The following is a 19,565-nucleotide window of genomic DNA, read 5'->3' on the forward strand; positions in this document are numbered from 1 at the left end:
TGGTCTTAGGGAAGCATGTGTTCAGCTTTAACAGGGGGTGTCAAATATTTTTCCGAAGTAGTTACATCAGTCTACGTTTCTACAGCAGCAGAGGAGAATTCCTATTGCACCCTATTCCAGTTAAAACTGGAAATGATCTTTTTTGATTTTAACTATTTTCATGGGTGTGAACAGCACTGAATATTATCATATACAGTAATCCCCACTTATCCAAGATTTCGTTTTCTGTGGTTATAGTTTCCTACAGCCCACCGCTGGCCAGAAGCAGATGGTCCTCCTTGTGACCCCTCGTCAGAAGGTCAACAGTAGCCTCCCGCTACGTCACATGCCTGCGTCATCACCCTCGCTCCGTCTGGTCATGTGGGCCTTTCACCGCCTCACATCCTCCCAAGAAGAAGGCTGAACAGCACAGTAAGATATTTGGAGAGACAACACTCACATAGCTTTTATTACAGTATATTGCAATAACTGTTCTATTTTATTATTACTGTTAATCTCTTAGTGTGCCTCATTCATGCATTAGACTCTATCATGGGTATGCATGTATAGGAAAAAACAGTGACCGTATTGTTGACTATTACCTGCTGTTTCAGGCATGCCCCAGGGGTCTTGGAACATATCCTCCACAGTTCAAGAAGGACCACTGTATTAATGTCTGGGGCACAGTTAGCAATGGTCTGCCATGAAAGACAGAGCTACTTGGTACACTGAAGAATTAGATTTCTTTTTTTTTAAGATTTCATTTATTTATTTGATGGAGAGAGACACAGCGAGAGAGGGAACACAAGCAGGGGGAGTGGGAGAGGGAGAACCAGGCTTCCCACCGAGCAGGGAGCCCGATGCGGGGCTCGATCCCAGGACCCTGGGATCATGACCTGAGCCGAAGGCAGATGCTTAATGACTGAGCCCCCCAGGTGACCCCTGAAGAGTTAGATTTCTGAGCCAAAAATAAAATTACTTATATACCACTTTTTATGTGCCAGGCACTATTTTAAATACTTCCTTTTTTTAAAGGATTTATTTATTTGACAGAGAGAGAGAGAGAGAGAGCAAGCAGGAGCAGGGAGAGGGGCAGAGGGAGAAAGAATCCTCAAGCAGACTCCCCACTGAGCATGGAGCCCAACTGGGAGTAGGGGGGGCTCTATCCAGGCTCCATCCCACAACCAGGAGATCATGACCTAAGCGGAAACCAAGAGCCAGCTGTTTAAACAACTGAGCCACCCAGTGCCCCTAAATACTTTCCATATGTTAATTCGTCTAATCTTCATAACACTATGTGTTAAGTAAGTACTAATATTTCCATTTAAGAATCAGGGGCTGAGGCATAGAGCAGATAAGCAATTCACCCAAAATTACACAGCAATTAAAGACACAGCAAAGATTTGAATCTAGTCAGTTTGACTCCTGCCTTTGCTTGTAACTATGGTGATAAGTATATTGCTCATCCCCATAAAACAGAGGATCAGACCCTATACTGTAATCAACTCCTTGGGATAATGCTGCACTCCGATGACACATCTGGATGGCCAGTGGGCCTCCCGCATGTGTCATCCCACCTGACAATGTGGTTTTATTTTAAACTGCTTTAGCCCTGGAATATCTTTCAAGGTTCCATGTCCTGTTATGTACCTTACACTCTGCTAACAAACTGTATAAAAGCAAAAGCATAAAGATAAAGATGATAATAAACCTCATCAGTAAGAGAGTACCACCACACCTCTGCTGGCTGCCCTCAAACCCACCAACACCTCCCGCAGGTCTCTGCCTGTGAACAGCACGTGGAGTCCTCACGGACAGCTTCCCAGCTTTTCCTCCCTGAATGCTGCCATCACCCTTCCCTGTTTGGTTTGCTGTCTCCTCTAGAAGTCTTTCCACATTCCATCAAGCAGATAGTCTTCCTCCATCAGTCCTCCTGAAATAGTCTGGATGTGTTTTGTTTTTTTTTTCCTGTATCAACAAATCAAATATTACTTACTACATGCTAGACCCTGTGGATAAGAAGGCATAGCACCTATCATCAATAACTTAAAATGTAAGGGAAATAATTATACAAATAAAGGGAGTGATCACATTGTTCTAAGAAGTATCTTAAGTAGGATGTATACACATGGATCCAACAGAGAACAACCACCTGAAACAGACAGGGGACTATGGGAGGATTCAGAGTGGGGCTGATAACAGCGTTTCCTCCTAGATCCTGATCTGCCTGATGGCAAGGAGTGAGTTCGATGAACGCTGGTTAATGCGTAAGGAAAATCATAAAACTAAGATGGCAGGTTCTTGTAGGGGATCCATTATGACAGAGGACTATTCCAATGGTTCTCAAGTCCCCTCCCTGCCTCAGCCCTAATTCACCTGAGGGACCTGACACCTCCATCACGGTAGCTCAGACAACCACCACTGCTTGCTCGCTCACTTCAGTGGTCAAGCCTCATTACAGAGGCTAAATGTGTTCTCCATGCCCTAGAGACACTGTCATTCCAGAGTCCTCCATGCTCTTAAAACGCTTTTCTGGTTGTTTTGTTTAAAGTACAGAGAAGAAAAAACCACCTCTAAATACATAAATTTAAAATCTAAAATCATTTCTTAAAGTTTTACCTTTCCAAAATAGGTCAACCTTTCAACAATTTAGGAAAGAGATTGACTTAGGAAGGTCCTGATAGACATTTCAAGTAAATTGCATGTGGCTCTTACTCTTGCTTCTGGTAAAATGGATGTAAAAAATTACAGAATCTTCATCTTTTAATCTAAAATAAAAAGGTGTCCCTAGGCTTTTCAATTCACATTTAAAACGCATTTTCATAAATAACCTTTTCACAATCTGTACTCTGTTTTAATTAAATTTCTCACTATGGAAAACAAGATAATTGAAACAATTTAGAGATTAGTTAACTGTCAAAAAACTATGCCAGTAGTCACTGCACTGGGAAAATTTGCCATCGGTACAACCCTCTTCTGTAACTAAAGTCCCCAAACTAGTCATGTAATCAAAACTTCAGGTGAGCTCACAAAAAAAAGACAACGATGGCTTCACTGAGTCTTCAAAACAAAATCTACATTACAGAATTACACGTACATTTAAAAACTATATTTGGTTTTCCCTAAAGGCCTTTGCAGATGTTTCCAGTCACCAAAAATTTGGAAGAGTTTACTCTTCTGGCAAAGGAGTCAGTGGCAGTCCCCGTACGGCCATGTTTCAGAGGAGGGCATCGAGTATGGCAGGAGCAGGGTGGATCTTAAAGCAAGTTTCATCTTCTGCAGCATCAATGAGCCACGATGCTGGAGAACAGGCAGAACCCTGTTCCCTAAACCCACGGTTTAGACTGCTGCTCTCATTCAAAACTCTGACTTTTTAAACCTGGATTAAGTTAACAAATGGCAGCTGTCCTGTGAGGAAACACCCCTCAGGAGCTGCACTAAGACAGTCTCGAGAGCCCCATCTCCGCATCTGAAAACATGTAGCAGGCGCAGAGCACAGGCTCCAGGATGTCTGGAGCCTCTGCAAGTGGGCACTACCGCCCACGTGGGTGAGGCATCGCAGTGGGATCATCAGAGCGTATCAAGTACCTGCAGGGCTTCCACATTCTGACAAAGTTGTAGGACTTCTAGAATGCCCTGACATACTTATGTTGAAAGGGGTCACAACCCATCAGCTCAGCCTCAAAAGCTTACAACGATTACCCGGACGCTACCGGGGACATCCCTGACTGGCACGTACTTCCTATGAAGAAACAGATGGATGACACGGGCATAATTAAATGAGTTAGAAAAGAATATGATCGGGGCGCCTGGGTGGCTCAGTCGTTAAGCGTCTGCCTTCGGCTCAGGTCACAATCCCGGGGTCCTGGGATCGAGTCCCACATCGGGTACCCCGCTCCGCGGGAAGCCTGCTTCTCCCTCTGCCGCTCCCTGCCACTCTGCCTGCTTGTGATTCCTCTCTCTCTCTCTCTGTGTCAAATAAATAAATAAAATCTTTAAAAAAAAAAAAAAAAAAGAAAAGAAAAGAATATGATTAAAGTTTCTAAGATGATTTGAGTTTGTACATCTTGTGAACATGCATTTGAAAAGAAGTCTCATTTTTAAAACATTTTTCAGAACTTCTGTTCTAGAATTCAAGAGACTCAGAGCCACTCACTCACTTTCACTTTTAGCTTATTACTCTCATTAAAATTTAGTTTGCTTTGTTTATTCTGTGACTTTCTTCTCAGTACCAAGATTTCTATCTGATGAAAATACAGTTCCTTATTAGTAAAAACATTTCTACGGTGATAGTGAGAACCAAGTAAGCTTCAAAAAACAATCAATTATAGAATTTTCAAGTTGGAAAAAAGTTAGGACAGTGTCTGGCCTAACCTGCTGGTTCCTCAGGTGAAGTACCATGATGGGCACTTTGTAGTCACAGAAACCAAAGCCCAAAAGGGTTAAACAATTTGTGTAAGAAACAATGGTGATACTGATAAGAAGGGAGATAAGAAGCCAGGTATTTCACCTCTCAGAATAACATTCTCTTTATTAAATTGTATTGTCTTTCACATTTATTAGTTCACTAAATGAGCCATGTTATGTTACTAAAATTGGTGCCAGATATTTAATTTTACTTCACTAAGTATATTTAACAGTGCACATGACACATGGAATGACACAATTAGTTGGCAGTAATAAAGGCCACCCTCCACATGTTTATGTATGATCTCTAAACTGTCAGGCCCTGTGACAGGCTCTGGGCAAACAGAAGAGAAGAGAAGAGAAGAGAAGAGAAGAGAAGAGAAGAGAAGAGAAGAGAAGAGAAGAGAAGAGAAGAGGGAAGAGGGAAGAGGGAAGAGGGAAGAGGGAAGAGGGAAGAGGGAAGAGGGAAGAGGGAAGAGGGAAGAGGGAAGAGGGAAGAGGGAAGAGAAGAGAGAAGAGGGAAGAGGGAAGAGGGAAGAGGGAAGAGGGAAGGGGGAGGGGGAAGGGGGAGAGGGAAGCGGGAAGTGGGAAGAGGGAAAAAGAGCTGGCATGGACAAAACAAGAAGGGCATTCCAAGACAACCGATTACACATGCAAGGCGACATGGCATTCAGGTCCCTGTTGTGTTTAAAGAACTAGGACAGGTCAACAGAATGTAATATGATCATGTGGGGATGGCAGAAGGCTAGAAGGCTGAACAGTCAGACAGGATACTCAAGAAGGCCTTCAGATGTCACTCAGAAAAATCTCAAATTTATCCTTCTAGAATTCTAAACTAGTTCTTCTATTCTGGTGCTGGGGAGGCAGCAGCACTCTCAGACTTAGACACTAGAAAGGGCTCTAGAAGTAGTGTGAATAATACGTTACTGAAGGGAAGGACCCAGAGCGAGGACAAGGCTATGAGCAAGGGTGTGACTAAGGAGGTGACAGCAATCATCCACATGTCTGTCTGCACACCCATCCATCTGCCCATCTAAACAACCAGTATTTACTGAAAGACTACTGTGTGTTGGGTGGTAGGAACAGAAGCGTGAACACAGATGGAAAGCTGGTGACAGGTGAGACATGGGGACAAGCATTACAGACAGGTGCAGACTGGGAGAAGTGCAGGTGCTCCGGGAGGACATGGTCACAGCATGTGAGCTGGATGCTGCGAGGGAGGGGTGTCTCCCGAGGAGGGCAAGCACCTTAACTAAAGCTAGGGTGATGTGAGGAGCTGGAGACCCAACAGCTACGCAGACATGAAAAGACGTGAAAAGACTTGGTTTGCTCCCTGATTACGGGGAATGAGAAGAGGCGCAGGTGAGCCCTTGCAGCCTGGGGATACGGTGGTGCCGTCCACACTCACCGGTCTCTGTGAGCCCGAGGGGCTGGCCCAGACCACAGCTTTGACAGTGCTCTGGGGCACTCAGGGACAGAAGGACACAGGAAGTGGATACTGGAGGGCACGCAAGGGAGAGGTGGGAGTTAGAGACTTAGATCTAGTAGTTAGGAACATGTAGTGTTAGGTGAAATCATGGAAATGGCTAACATTTTTCAGAGACAGTAAAAGATACTGAGTGCTTGGAGAACATGCATCTATTTTGATTGTGTGTTTTCTCTGCATGCGGAGCCTAAAGTGATTTATCAAAAATGGTTTCATTTTAGAAATTCATATGTAAATTGGGCTCTGCCAGGAAGCATCAAACATGTCTTTCTGTGTAATTACACCAACATTTTGCATTGTTAAAGTGCTCTCATTGAATGTATTCCGGGTTATGCTAATTACTCAGTTATTTAATTATTTGGACACAAGTAATGAATCAATGTTATTTTGGGGAAGAGGTACTTCTTGTTCTCAAAAAAGAGATGAGAAGTTACAGTAATTATGTCTAATTTTACTAAGTTAAAAGTGGAGCAGAAGGTCCCAATTTATTCCCAAATGGTTGAAAACATATCCATTATCTGTTTTCTTCTCTCCTGGAAAAAAAGCTAATCATGTGAACTGTCTTGTTTCCTTAGAGTTATTCTTAAAAGACAAGCATTCACTGACGGGAGGATCTGGTCTCCCCGACAGTGAGTCTGTTCCTTGCACACGGCCACTGTGTGTCACCTGCCCTTTCCTAACACTCATCTCCTCACAGACCAACAGATTTATTTGCTGACAGATGTTCTTCTCAAGGACACATGCTCAGGGAGTATTTTGTGACAGTGAGTGTGATGAAGAACAGTTGGCTCAGGTGACATTAGAAATGATCAAGTATCTTCACACACACACCCTGAGAAAAATCAGTCCAATTTCAATAGGCACATTTTGACAAGGAAATACCTTCAAATTATCAGGCTTTCTCACCGGGGCTAATCAAACATATTCTTATAACGGGCATACTGTAACTGCGTGCCAACAACTGTAACGCACACCACTCACTGAGCTTTTGAGGCTTACACTATGCTGGAATCCCCTCGTGCTCGTGCACATACTCTGAAGAATGCGGAGTATTTTAAGGACTGAAATGTGTACTTTCTCAAAAAAGCAGCAGCTGTGGCAGGATCTGAAGGAGTAGGATGTTACCCCCTTTTTTGTTTAAATAAGCAACTCATACGATTTTTGTCTTTTATTCTGGAAATAATGTCCTCAGATAATAAATGTTAAATGGAACTTAAAATGAAAAGCAAATTGAATTGGTTCGATAGAAGCAAACAAGTTCATAGAAATAAAACATTTATACTATGAATGCATTTCAAGGTGGATCTTTAAAAATCACATTTCTGAGTTCCAAAGGAATGACAAGTCTTTTTTAAGAGTTACAGATGCTCTGAAACTCTTAAAGAAAAAGCTCTTTCTCTTTTTGCTAATAAATACAATATTGTCATTTATTATTTTAAAAAATCCTAACCCCATCTTGTTTTTCCTAATTTTTCTCTATTTCCATTTATCTACTTAAGGTAGCTTAACACGAGCAGCTAATTACATGGCCAGGCCACAGGGGTCATCTAACACAATCTCCTGTCACCCTGCCCACGGTCCTGAGGAGGCAAGATAAGGTACCTGCTGCGTTTTTCTCCAAAGAGGAGAAGAGCCTATAATCTCAGCTACTAGAGCACGGTTTTTAATAAAGCACTGACTGTTCGAGATAGAATATAGGCCCTGAACACTGAACTCCGCATCTGCTCCTTCTTTATCAGCCATGTGACTTTAGGCAAGACACTTAACTTCCCCAACCTTAAATTCTCATTTGTACAATAGGCTCATAACATCTCACTGAGTGGCTCTGAGAAGAACATGACATAACATATATGAAAGTGCCTTGTAGAGAGTAGTTTCTCATTAAATATTACATCGTTCTGGAAAGTTCATTCTTATACTGAGATGAGGTTTATGTTAGTCTACTACTTTCAGGAGCTACACAGAATTAGTCTTATCTCTTTGTAACCTGTAACTGCCCTTTGAGCACCAGAAGACAAGGATAACTAAGGCAACATGTTTTTTCAAATGCCAACTGTCACACTGCTTCCCACCGGATGGTTACAGTAATGACTTAGAAAAGATCAATGGTAACCTTCATTAGGAAAACTTATTGGGTCCCCAATCCAGTGAAGATTTACTAAGTGGATATAATGTGCCAGACACTATGCTACGGGCTAGAGACACAGTGTTTTTCCCTAGAAGTTTATAATCTGCTGAAATAGATGTATACTAATGATTGCACTATACAGCTATATGCTAATAATGAAGTTATATATAAATTGCTAAATGACTAAAAATGAAAACCACACAAGAGGCATCTGGGGTGGGTTCTCCACACATGTAAATTTTTTTAAAAACTCAGTCTTTTTATTTTATTTCATTTATTTGTCAGAGAGAGAGAGAGAGCACAAGCAGGGGGAGTGGTAGGCAGAGGGAGAAGCAGGCTCCCGGCTGAGCAAGGAGACTAATGCAGGACTCAATCCCAGGACCCTGGGACCATGACCTGAGCCAAAGGCAGACGCTTAACCAAGGCCACCCAGGCATCCCTTAAAACTCAGTCTTGAGAACATTCATTCATTCATTCACTCATTCAGCAAATATTTATTAAAGACCTCCTATGTACCAGATACTATACTAGGCACTGGGAATATAAAAGTGAATGTCAAGTGAGGGATCCATACTCTCAAGGAGTTTAGACGCTACTTTATGATCATTCCAGTTCAATGGGATAATTATTTTAAAGATCAACTTCAACTTTCCCACTTGCCACATGAATGAATAACTATTTTGGGGGGTTATAGGATCTCAGGCTTTCTAAGTTGGATACCATTTAGTATACCCACCTCTTCTAAAGTCCTACAAACACATTTTTTAATTTTCTTTTAAGTTTGGGTGTTTTCTCCTTCCCATGCTCCAAAGCTAAGCACGTTGTGTGAATAATCTTCAGGATTTCAAACAGTTAGGACCAATGGCCAATGTCTGGGAATATGCCAGACACAGCAAAGCTATGTTTAGAAGGGCTAGAAGTAAAAAAATAAATTCAAGTTGGGTCAGGAAACAAAGAAGAGGTGAAAAGAGCACACCTGAGGGGCAGAGCTACTGAGGCGAGCCGCAGAGGTGAGGGGACTGTGTCTCCTCCTCACACCAGCTCCCAACATTGTTTGCTACGTACAGCGTTCAGCTACTGAAGCTTTCACTGTAACAGTATAGAAGGCTTGCAAAATGCTAGACGAAATGGGGAAAATCCTTCTTCTTGGCTATTAACTTCCATAAGTGTTTCCAGGAGTAACAGATACAAATCAAAGGGAAAGGCAGAGCACATAATCCAAACTCTTCATGACAGTAATTCAACTTGGGGAAGAGGGTGTACTCATGACAGTACAGTTGACCCTTGAACAATGCAGGGTTAGGAACACTGATTCCCGTGCAGGTGAAAATCTGCGTATAACATTTGACTACCCCAAAAACCTAACTACCAGTAAATAGGCTGTTGCTGACCAGAAGCCTTACCAGTAACATAAATAGTTGATTAACCCATGTTTCGTATGTTGTATGTATTACATACTGTACTCTTATAATAAAGAAACCCAGAGAAAAAATATTAAGAAAATCATAAGGAACACAAAATACATTTATAGTACTATACAGTTATTATCAGAAAAATCCACATATGGGCGGGCCCATGCAGTTGGAACCCATGTTGTTCAAGAGTCAGCCATCTTTCCTTTGTGTGTGTGGGTCCACCTCTACCGCACAGACCACACTCAGAAAGCAGTCACATGTGCAAGAGTTGTATGAACGTGACAAAATTACCAATGCTGCACTCCAGATAAATTCAAACGAGGACGGCAAACATGGCCGTCGGTTACTTGAAGGCTACACTGGTGTGGCAGGAAGAGGCCGCCATGCCTGAACTCTGGCCGTAGTGACCGTTAGTGCCTGGAGGAGCACCAGGTGAGTGTGAAGGCTCCCTTTGTCCTTGAAGCCCTCGAACCCTGTCTGCTCCTGAAAGGACACACATACTCTTCCACATGGCCACTGTCGCATTATCCATGGTAGTCAGTGGAAAGGGGAGTAAATTAACTGAACAGAATACTTTTCAAATCAATTGTTTTAATGCCTTTTCTCCCCTGGACTTGAACCTTTCAAGAAATGTTTATTTGTATTCATCTAATTTCATTCTAGATTCACTAGAGTATACACCTAGAGACAGAGGACACGTGTGTCTTGTTCACACAGTGGGAATTCAATCCATCTGAGTGGAAAGGTGAATTAATGTATGGAGAAAAGGCAACAGGTCTTTCTGAAATGTGACTGTGAAGCCGGACAAGCACTTTGCCTGACTCATACCATACTCATGGTGCAGTGGAGCCGAGGATCCAGGTTTTCCACACCCTCTGCCTGATGGTTACGGCAACGCCATCTAACCAGACCTACATTAATCCAAACCTGAGAGAACTCCACATAAGCCCAGGTGGAAAACCACAGACACTGTCTGTTATGTTCAAGAGACTCCGCATTTGTGGAAGAGCTTGAGGCATGATTATTATTGTCCGTTTGGTAGGAATATTAGGACATAGGAACATGTCAAACTGTGAGAAAAACAAGGAGAAGAGATAGAGGTCACATCCTTCCCCAGCTGAATAGCAAAATGGTGAAAGTATTGTGGGACTGATCTGTTAAATTCACTGAGTTCTCAGGACCCATTCTCCGCCAGTCACAGAGAGACAGAAGCTAACCATCTTGGCCCCTCCAGAAGTCCCAGTGTAGGTGGGAGAGAGACATGTGACTCAGCAGTAATGCTCGATACAGCAGCTCCTACCACCTCTGACTTTCCCTAGGGATAGCTGACCTAGGTGTACAAGGACAAACGGGAAGTATGAGATTCCAAGCTGAGAGAGCAGCACGAATAAAGGTCTGGAAGTCTGAGAGGACACAGCATACCCAGGGAATGACACAAAGTTCACTACGTCCAGGACAAAGACTTTCATCTTTCCAGTGGCTGCTGATGAAGCTGAAGATGTTGTCTGTGGCCCAGAGAATGAATTCAGCCTTCCAGACACTATGCAGAGAGGCACCCAGCACCCAGCAAGAGATCTCCCTGACAAAGACATGAAAGCCCATCCGTTCTTGTTTCAGCCCCATCACCCGTCACTGCTTCTCTTTGACAATAGTTCATGTACTGTTTCTTTAAGACTTTCAATCACTAACATGAAACATCTATCCACCACTTATTTTCTTTATTTATGTTAAACTTGGAAGTCACAGGAAGAATCCCAGGGGGCTTGTATTCTTGTTGAAGAACTCCTCTGCCCTTCCCCTCTACTCAGTTTCCATGGATATATTTTCTTTCTCTTATGTTCGGTAACTCTATGAACCATATCAAAGAATTATTGAATGGTAAATGGAAACACTGACTGATTTGCATTAATATAAAAAATTGGGAACTTTCGTTTTTCTTCACTGAAAAAAATTTCAACTAAGAATCCATATTCAACAACAGCACTTAAGAGGAAATACTTCAGGGTAAAAAACAACTTGGTATATGTAGGTGATTCTTTTTTAAATGACTGAATTACTCAGAGGCAGCCTGGAGTGGAACATGAATGAATGTTACATTAAAACCTATAAGAGTTTGATAACATGTCTCCTTGATCCTGGGCTCGAACCTCCCCACCACCCAACTTCACCTTCCCTATCATAGATGTATGCTACTTGACAAAAGAGGCTATTTCTTTCTCATTTTTTATACTTCCAGTATCACGTCTTATTTAGCACTCAATAAATGTTTGCTGAACTAAGGTAGAATATTCGAGAACTACAGCAAGTAAGGGTGGGTTATAACATCCAATGCTATGTGTGGACTGGCTCAATTAGATCAGCATAGTGGCCGTTTGACCCCTTAACTTACATAATCTCCATACGTCTCTTGTGTTGGGGGTGGTGGCGGAGGTCTGTACCCAGTTGGGGGAACTCCTCTTGCTCTGGGAGTGAGAAGTCCTCTTCCCCGACTCACTGGCCCTCGGGTGGAAAGGACTCCCCTGGAAGCTGGCGTCCCTCGTGGTACACCAACTCCAACTGGCCGGGCTGTGACTCCTCCCCTTCCCCTGCAAGCAAGAGGGGCAAGTTAGCAATAGTCACCATATTCTCTACCATTCCATGGTTCACATGCATTTATACCTCAGGAAAATCAACGTTCCATATTACTGTAAAAAGAAATAAGGAAATCATGCAAAGTGAAAACTAAAGCAAATGAGAAACAACTCATACCAAAAGGAAGTTAACTCATTTAAGCAGCTTATCCAGCAGTGATAGATATTGTAACATCAAAGAAACCCCAAGACTCAATTTCTGGCTAAGATACAGAGTAGGAAGCTTTGACATGTGGGAAGGCTGCATCTACTGAGGATTTCTCTGTGATGCCAGGCCAGGGTCACATCCAACCTTCATGCCTACACTATGAAGTGGGCTATATTCTGCTTGTCTATGGACAAGGAAACTGAGGCTAGAGAGATCTTCAAACTGAGAACACACCGCCAGCAAAGACCAAAGTATACATCAGAGTTCCGTGAAAGAGAAAATAAAACGTACCTTCCCAAATAATGTACTGAACACATAGTAGTTTAAAATACCATTCTTAAGTTAAATAAAGACAGGTATTTTCTGAAGTAGAACTCAACATATTTATGTATTTCTAAAATATGAGATTTCAAGTCAGAGAGGAAGGAAGAAGGAAACTGTATAAAGAATAGCTCAACATAAGCAAAATCTTGAAAAAACGTGCAAGGCCTATGAAAAAATGAAGACAGAAAAATGAGGCTACGCCACAGAATAAAGATTTGGCCTGATCCACCTCCCACAGACAACGTCCCCCAAATAAGGAGAACTGTCACAGATAATGTGGCTGCCTACATATCTCCTATCTCCTTCTTTAGTTTGATTGGGATAGCAAATACATAGCTAAAAACTTAACAGAGAAAATTAACAAAACCAAAAGCTGTTTCTTTGAAAGGATCAATAAAATTGATAAACTTCTAGATATGCTAAATACAAAAAAAAATATCAGAAATGAAATTGAGGTCATCACTACTGACCTCAAGGGCATTAAAGCATAGTAAAGGAAGATTATGTACAACTCTAGGCCCACAGATTTGTTAACTTAGATGAACTGTACTAATTCCTTGAAATATACAAATGACCAAATCCCACAAATGGGGAATTAAGTAATCTGAAAAAAGTTATGTCTCTTAAAGAACTTCAATGAAAAAGTAATAACCTTTCAAAAAAGAAAGCACCAGGGTACCTGGGTGGCTCAGTCAGTTAAGTACCCGACTCTTGATTCTGGCTCAGGTTATGATCTCAGGGTTTTGAGATCAAGCTCCACGTCAGGCTCTGCACTGGGTGTGGAGCCTGCTTAAGGTTCTCCCTCTCGCTCTGCCCGTCCCCATCCCTCTATTTAAACAAAACAAAACAAAAAACAAAAAGCACCAAGCCCAGATGATTTCACTGCTGAATTCTTCCATATATTAGTCTAGGGGAGATGCCAAGGGACTGGCCTAGCTGATATCTGACCTCCCCATGAAGAGACATGTCATCCAATGGGGAAAAAGGATGAGGCCTCCTAATAACCAAAACCATTAAAGACATTATGAAATGAAAAAAACAAAAACTATAAATCCATATCTTTTCAAGAACAAAGGTGCACAATTCCTCAAAAATAGTAGCAAATTAAATCCAACGATATATTAAAAAGTTATATACCATGAACAAGTGGGATTTATTCCAGGTATGTAAGGCTGATTCAACACTAGCATATCAATGTGATCTACCATATCAACAAGGCTTAAAAAAAAAATCATCTAACAAAATGCAACATCATTCATGATAAAAATTCTCAGCAAAGTAGGAATAGAGGAAAATTTCCTCAAGTTGAAACAAAAATCTACAAAAACCTGTAATTGCTATCATACTGAATGGTGAGGGAAACTGAATGCTTTTCCCTTATGATTGGGAATAAGGCAAGGATGGCCACTCTTACTACTCCTACTCAAATTTTACTGGAAGTCCTAATTCAGTAAGAAAAGGGAATAAGATTGTGGAAGATTGTGGAAGAAGAAATAAAATTTTATTTACGTGACATCATTTCTATATAAAAATTCCGAATCATCACAAAATAAAACAAAGCAGGCAAACAAGCAAACAAAAACTCCTAGAGCTTACTGCACAAAAACAAGGTCTCAGAATACAAAGTTAATAACTCAACAATATATACCATATACCAGCAATGAACAACTAAAATTTGAAATTAAAACATAATTTAACAGTATTTGTTTGGGCAAGATATATACTAAAATTGGAACAATACCGAGAAGATTCGTATAGTCTTTGCTCAAGGATGACATACCAATTTATGAAGTGTTTCATATTTTCCTACGCATGTGTGGGGGCAAGGAGCCTCTGGGAAAACTCTGTACCTTCCTCTCAATTTTGCTGTGTACCTAAAATTGCTCTAAAAAAATAAAGTCTTTAAAAAAATACATAATAAAAATTTTTTAAAAAATACAAAATAATAACATCTATTAAAGCAACAAAAGAAATGAAATGTTTTGGTACAAATCTAACAAAATATGTACAACTATTCTCTGTAGAAAACCATAAAACTCTGATGAAATAAATCAAAGGAGAAATACCTCATGCTTAATGATTGTTGCAGTCAATACTGTTCAGTTGCCAATTCTTCCCATCTTGACATTTATACTCAATATAATCCCAATCAAAATCCCCAAGAGCTACTTTGTAGACTGACAAACATATTCTGGAGAATATAGAGAAAGGCACAGAAGACCCAGAACAGATAACACAATACTGAAGAACTAAATTTTGGATGTCTCACAGTACCTGATTTCAAGACTTATTATAAAGCTACAATAATCAAGGTAGTAAGTACTGATGGAAAAAATAGACACACAGAACAGTGGAAGAAAAGAAACAGACCTGAAAGTGATCCACAGAACTATAGTCAAGTGACTACTGACAAAGGAGCAAAGACAATTCAGTGAAGTCTTTTAAACAAATAGTGCTCAAACAAATAGATATTCATATGCCACAAAAGAAAAAAAAGAGAAAAGAACTAGACACATCTTTCACAAAAATTAACTCAAAATGGATTTTAGACCTAACATAAAATATAAAACTTATAGAAGAAAATTCAGAAGAAATCAAGAAATCAGTGTGACTTGGGTTTGATGATGAGTTTTTAGATACAATATGAAAAGCATAATCCATGAAATAAAAATTGGTAAGCTGAACTTTCTTAAAATTAAAGACTTCTCCTCTGAAAAGGACACTGTTCAGAGAGGAAGAGACAAATCACAGAAAAGGAGAGAATATCTGTAAAACATATATCTGATAAAAAACACCTGTGTCCAAAATATACAAAGAACTTTTAAAACTCAACAATAAGAAAATCCAATTAAAAAATGGGCAGAAGAAGTTATAAAGATGGCAAATAACCAAAGGAAAAAAATGTTCTATATCATTTGTCATTAGGGAATTGCAAATTAAAACATATCTATTAGAATAACTAAAATCAAAAGAAACAATATACCAATTGATGGTGAGGATGTGAAGGACAAGGTGCTCTCTCATTCATTGCCAGTGGGCATGCAAAAGAGTACAGTTACTTAGGAGGACAGTTTGGCACTTTCTTACAAAGCTAAACACGGTATTACCATACAACCCAGCAACTGTATTCCTAGGTATTTACCCACCCAAACCTGCACATGAATGTTCATTGAAGCTTTATGCATAGTGGCTAAAACAACCAAGATGCCCTATAAGGGGTGAATGGATAAGCAAGCTGGGGTGTACACATACAAAGGAATATTATTTGGCCATGAAAAGAAATGACCTCACAAACCAGAAAAAGCTATGGATGAACCTAAAACGTATGTTTCTAAGTGAATGAAGCCAATCTCAAAGGCTATGTACTATAGGACTCCAATTATAGGACATACTGGGAAAGAAAAAAAAAAAACTAATGATGAGTTAAAAAAAAAAAAAAGAACCAGTGGTAGACACAGATTGAGGGGAGGAGGGAAGGTTGAACAGGTGAAGCAGTAGAACACTTTAGGGGGCCGAAACTATTCCGAAGGATGCTGAAATGGTGGATATGTGACACAAATCATTTGTCAACACCCACAGAACTTTATAGCACAAAGAGTGAACTTTAATGTATGTAAACTAAAAATATATATATTATTTAGGAAATTAAAGGTTTCTAAGAATGCTAAATGTGACAAAATATTTTAACTGCATTAAAAACATATAAAATACCTTTATGAAGTTGAGAGGTAAAATAAATTTAGAGGGGCGCCTGAGTGGTTCAGTCATTAAGCGTCTGCCTTCAGCTCAGGTCTGGATCCCAGGGTCCTGGGATCAAGCCCCGCATCAGGCTCCCTGCTCAGTGGGAAGCCTGCTTCTCCCTCTGCCACTCTCCCTGCTTGTGTTCCCTCTCTCGCTGTGTCTCTCTCTGTCAAATAAATAAATAAAATCTTTAAAATAAATTAAAATAAAATAAATATAGAAATGAGTGAAGCTTGTAAGACTAAAGGCAAAAGAAAGTGCACATAAGCACTGGTCTAGGGGACAGGCTTATTTCCCATGAGGAGGGGTGCAGGGATAGGTAATGATTCTGATACACTCTACACATACACTGAACTCGAGCAATTAAATGGATGGTGGATGATGGAAGCCACCCTTCTTGTGTTGAAGGTTACAGATAAGCAAGGGGAAGAGGCTAGAATGAACACTATGGTAATGGATTGGAATCAGAGACATGAGTATCAACTCTTGATTCATTTACTATAGGTACAGGCGGTCACACACGGAAAGATGCACAGATGTGTATACATACATGGGCTACTAGTATACATGCTTCCATGCTCTGTCAGCTGACAGGGCCTGGAAGCAAGGATACACCAGCCGCAAGAAGCAGAACCAGCACCCAGATCTTGGTCTCTCACACCATTCTCCAATAAAAGGAACTGGGGCTCCTTGGAGACATGGCCGATTCCAGGACTAGAGCAGGAAGTATGCAAGATGATGCTCGAGCTACTTGTAGAACACAAAGTAAGGATGTACTCAAAAATGAATGAACGAATGAATGAATGACCAATAAAAAAATTATGAGGGTATATGAAAGGAGCAGAGGAGCCAACTGAAAGAACACCCAATGGCCAAAGCTAAAACAGTGTGAGTAAAAAGAATAAAGCAGTATTGGATTTTAAACCAATGTATAAAACATATAAATATCCATAAGTCCACAAATGTAAACAAATGATTGAAATAATAAACAGGAGAAAAGAGAAAAATCTTCCAATAATTTATGTAGATATTCTACTCTTCATGGGGGAAAAAAGTAACTTTAAGTGGGGAAACCCAACAAACATGACCTCAGCCCAGTTACCGAGGCAATATCAGCAGCACAAAGTCACGTGGACAGTAGGCACCCCGGACACATGGGATGAAAATGACACTTCACCTTTGTGTTTTTTGTTCCCCAAACCCATAACCCCAGGCTAATCTTGAGAAAAACATCAGACCGATCCAAGATGAGGGACATCCTCAAAGAACCTGACCAGTACTTCTAAAAACTTTAAAGCCATCAAAAAGATGCAAAATCTAAGACTTTCACCCTTAGGTAACTTGTATTATTCCTTTTGTAAGTATTGTAAATTCGGTCTGTTTTTGTTCATCCGAGACTATAAAAATTGGCATAGTAAAAGCAGTGGTCAAGAGAAAGGACACTGGAGTCAGACCTGAATTCAATTATTGATTATACCTATTGTCTTAAGTTCTGCTTTCTAGTTAATATTCAAACTAATCAAATCTGAACTTTCCAAGCCAGTTCCTCCAGAGTGAAGTGAGTTACACAACCCATTTCTTAGTGGTACTATGTAGGAAAAATGACACAGGACACAGAAAGTACCTAGCACATCTCCTACTCAATCAAAATCAACAATTTATGTAGATTTCAATCACTCTCAATTGCAATGACAGACACGATACTTTCTAGTCTTACTCATCTTTTTATCTCCAGGATATATCTAGAACCATCTTCAATATGATTAGAGAAGATCTAATTCCTATGTGATATTTCAGTTAATCTGTGTTTATTCAAACTAAGGCCCCTGCTTCCTTATCTAATACCCCATCCCTGCCATCCAAGGTACTACATGGACCAGAAAACATTCAGCATGTTTTCTGAATCTATAAATTTAAGTGTTCCATCAAATTGAAAGACATAAATTTATATATTCAAGAAGCTCACAATTCTTTCCCAGCATCATCTACCCTGTTTGGTTATGTGCCCTCTGGGTATATGGACTCATACTAAACTATCTATTACAGAATTTCAGACAAGTCATTTGATATATGTAGCTCTGGATACTTATCTATGAAAGATCCTTTGAAGAGTCATTCTTAAGTGTTTGAAATTCCATGAGAACTGTGTGAAGCAGCACAGTTGCTTCAGAGGATACTCTGATGAGAGGAAGAAATGGGGGAAAGTAGCAGGCTAACATAAAAATCCCATCAATCTCCAAAGTATCCACTGAATGCTACAAATGAAGTTCAGTGTAAAGTTTAACAGCTGGACTGATAACATGGGGACAAGAAGAGAAAAAAATGTCTGTTAGATGAAATAATGATAATCAATGGGAATTTATTTTTTTTTACTTGAAAAATTGATTCAAAGTGATAAAATTAGGTTGCCACACTGTTCAGAATGAGGCTAACGGGAAAGAAGGATCACCCATCTGAACAGAAAGCTTGGAAGCAGACGAATCGTTGTGATGGTCATGGTTCTTTCTGTTTGCATTCTTCAGCAGCGAGACCCTGGTTCCTGGTTTGAAACGCAGATAGGGAAATAATCCAGAAAGGTCTGTGAACAGGTACTTTCATGGGAACAATGCTCTGAATGACTGATTCATCAGGAACTAATTATTTATAGATTGGCAGAGGTTTTAGGATGTGTTGAAAAAGTACATGCTCTGAGTTCCAACATTCCCATACTCAAATCTGCTCTGTCATTTGGTTGCCAAGCCTCAGTTTTCTACCTGTAAAATGGCCTCAATAATACCTAGCTCTTGCAGACAGTCGTGAGGGTTACACACAGGATGTATAAAGTGCCTAACCTAACTCAGGCACTTAGTAAGTGGTAATTATTACACAGTCTTCCACTTGGAATCTGTCCTGACACCTTCCTTGGGCTGCTTACCGGAGGATGAGGAGAGAACAGGTAGAAGGTATAGATCACATCAGTTAGCAACAGCACCTTTATGCACACTCTATACATTTCAGAGCAAGAATGCAGACTGGTAGAGAAAGAGTATAAACATACACTACTACAGTGTTTGGCTTTTGTCTATAAATTTTATGAGGAACAAAAAGTATTGGGTAAAACAATGACTTTGGTGGCAGAAGCCCTGAAGGCTCAAGCCAACCCCGGCATTTTTTTTTTTTTAAGATTTATTTATTTATTTATTTACTTGACAGAGAGAGACACAGCGAGAGAGGGAACGCAAGCAGGGGGAGTGGGAGAGGGAGAAGCAGGCTTCCCGCCGAGCGGGGAGCCCAATGCGGGGCTCGACCCCAGGACCCCAGGACCACG

At 40.5% G+C, this 19,565-nt stretch overlaps 1 protein-coding gene and 1 non-coding gene across 3 annotated transcripts in view; one reads left to right on the plus strand and one right to left on the minus strand.

Moving 5' to 3' along the window:
• The window catches only part of KHDRBS3 (KH RNA binding domain containing, signal transduction associated 3), a 183,867-nt gene that overhangs the window by 47,742 nt on the left and 116,560 nt on the right, over window positions 1-19,565 (minus strand). For both annotated transcript variants that reach the window (XM_036067876.2, XM_036067877.2), the window contains exon 6: window positions 11,805-12,000. In XM_036067876.2, coding sequence (XP_035923769.1) covers window positions 11,805-12,000 — 196 coding nt within the window. The remainder of the gene's footprint in view (window positions 1-11,804; window positions 12,001-19,565) is intronic.
• On the plus strand, window positions 14,219-14,323 carry LOC118520140 (U6 spliceosomal RNA). Its single transcript, XR_004909559.1, has one exon. It is a non-coding gene; the product is annotated as a U6 spliceosomal RNA (small nuclear RNA).

This window comes from Halichoerus grypus, chromosome 5, assembly GCF_964656455.1.
Source record: "Halichoerus grypus chromosome 5, mHalGry1.hap1.1, whole genome shotgun sequence".
Classification (NCBI taxonomy): Eukaryota; Metazoa; Chordata; class Mammalia; order Carnivora; family Phocidae; genus Halichoerus; species Halichoerus grypus.